The sequence below is a fragment of the Crocodylus porosus genome, unplaced genomic scaffold, assembly GCF_001723895.1.
Source record: "Crocodylus porosus isolate Cpor-Errol unplaced genomic scaffold, CroPor_comp1, whole genome shotgun sequence".
Classification (NCBI taxonomy): Eukaryota; Metazoa; Chordata; order Crocodylia; family Crocodylidae; genus Crocodylus; species Crocodylus porosus.
This window is the reverse complement of record NW_017728947.1, coordinates 7,045,328-7,047,315: the sequence shown is the minus strand read 5'-3', so window position 1 is coordinate 7,047,315 and position 1,988 is coordinate 7,045,328. Positions and strand designations below refer to the sequence as shown.

The following is a 1,988-nucleotide window of genomic DNA, read 5'->3' as shown; positions in this document are numbered from 1 at the left end:
CAAGCACCTACATTGAACACCTTCAAGAGTAAATTGGATGCTTATCTTGCTGGGATCCTATGACCCCAGCTGACTTCCTGCTCTTTGGGCAGGGGGCTGGACTCGATCTCCCGAGGTCCCTTCCAGCCCTAATGTCTATGAAATCTACATCCTCAGCTGATGTAAAATTCTTTTACCTTATTCACTTGGAAAAACATCTCTATGTGATTTTTTGCACTCTCTTAATTTTGAGCATACTAGCTTCCCATTTGTTACTCTGTGTTTTATTGATAGCTGGACTTGGAGTAGAAATGAATGATTATCACTTCCTTTTGAGTCTTTGGACAGACTTGGATAAACCGGTGTTTTAAAATCTCAAAGTATATCTTTTCCAACTTTTCTTGAAATTCATAGTAGAGCAGGGGTTGGCAATGGGTTTTGAGCAGAGTGTCAAAAACACCTGGAACTTCAACTTGTAAGATGTTTTAATACCAGGCGCAGATGGCAGGGGAGCTGTGAGGGGCCTGAATCTTGTTGTGGCAGCATAACCCAGGCCCCTTCCCCATTGTCCACTGTAAGGCACACGTGCCAAGCAAAATGCTTTCATGTGCCATGTTCTGGTGCCTGTATTGAGGGTTCTCTACCTCTGTAGTAGAATCTCTAGTCTTTTAATTTTGTTAACTTATTATTGACATGGTAGCTAAATAATAAGCACTTGTTCTATTTTTATCTTTCTGTAAGGAGTCATTGTTGGAGCTGTTCTTGGTTGTATTTTGTGCATCTTGGCTATACTTCTTGTAGTGGTCTTTGTTTTCTGGAGAAGGAGAAGGTAAGATGTTACTAATAACATTAGCTTTTTGAAAGGGCAGTAGTAGTTCAGTGTTAATATAATAAAGCATAACAATGACCAAGATTCCTGTTCATACACTTTTAAAGTGATATTTTAAAATACAGTGCATCTCAGGAGTCCCCCAAACTAGGGATCATGACCCCAACACTTACATTCTCAGAAAAGAATGGAACTGCTCTTCTATTTATTGAAAATTTGCATTTATATGATAGCAACTCAAAGTGGATCCATCAAACTTGGTTGGTAGTTTGAGAAAAAAGCCTTTAGCATGACTGTATATCACTGGTCCATTATCTATTCTGGTACACCGTTGTGAATGTACATACCTGGTGGTAAAGTAACTGATTAGAATCAGGCCATTTTTTTTAAATGTCACATACGTACAGTGGTACAGGACATGCTTGTAACTAGTATTTTAATATATTCAAATATTAATCTGATTTTGTTTGAAGATATCCAGTAAAGCCTTTTCTTTTTGACAGGCGGTGCTTTGTAATATTATACTAGAACACAAGTTCTGATGTGAAATTTATTTTCTGGAGGTAATAGTAAGGCTTAGTAGAGATGATGTAGCGGACAAACAAGCTTTCAGATGTTATGTTATCTGCAAATAATCCACTGACACTGTGCTCCTGTAGATACCTGAGATATGCTCATAATGGTTCACAGTTCTGGTCTTTTCTAGGCAACTGGGACTTAAGGGCTATTTGTTACAAGTTAAATACTGTGCAGCATCAATTCTAAAAAGCTACTAAAAGTTTCTGAAGACAAGGATTCTGGAGGGGCCATATCTTGTATTGGCCCAACTGCATGGCTGAAATGAAATTAGACAGGTTTTTGAAAGCAAAATATTCTTTATCATGTCTGCATTTGAAAGCTTGTCTAACTTTTTCATTCCAGCCATGCAGTTGGTCCAGTGCAAGATATCCCCCTCCTGCCCCCCGGGGGAAAAAAATAATAAAAAATAATTCTTGCCCCTCTCAATTCCTGGACCTTTGTAGCTACAACATCCTTCTAACAGTACCATAAACATTACCAGACACTTACTACAGCTTTGGCTGTTCCCTTCTACCAGTTTCCATCTATGGCCAATGGTTGCTTCCTAAATGAAAAAGCCTAGGGGACAGCTGCTTTTGTAGATGTGATGATCTTTTTTATT

At 38.6% G+C, this 1,988-nt stretch overlaps 1 protein-coding gene across 8 annotated transcripts in view; it reads left to right on the top strand.

Moving 5' to 3' along the window:
• PTPRJ (protein tyrosine phosphatase, receptor type J) overlaps nucleotides 1-1,988 on the top strand; it is a 135,102-nt gene that overhangs the window by 116,840 nt on the left and 16,274 nt on the right. For all 8 annotated transcript variants that reach the window (XM_019551730.1, XM_019551727.1, XM_019551733.1 and 5 more), the window contains one exon: nucleotides 721-808. In XM_019551730.1, coding sequence (XP_019407275.1) covers nucleotides 721-808 — 88 coding nt within the window. The remainder of the gene's footprint in view (nucleotides 1-720; nucleotides 809-1,988) is intronic.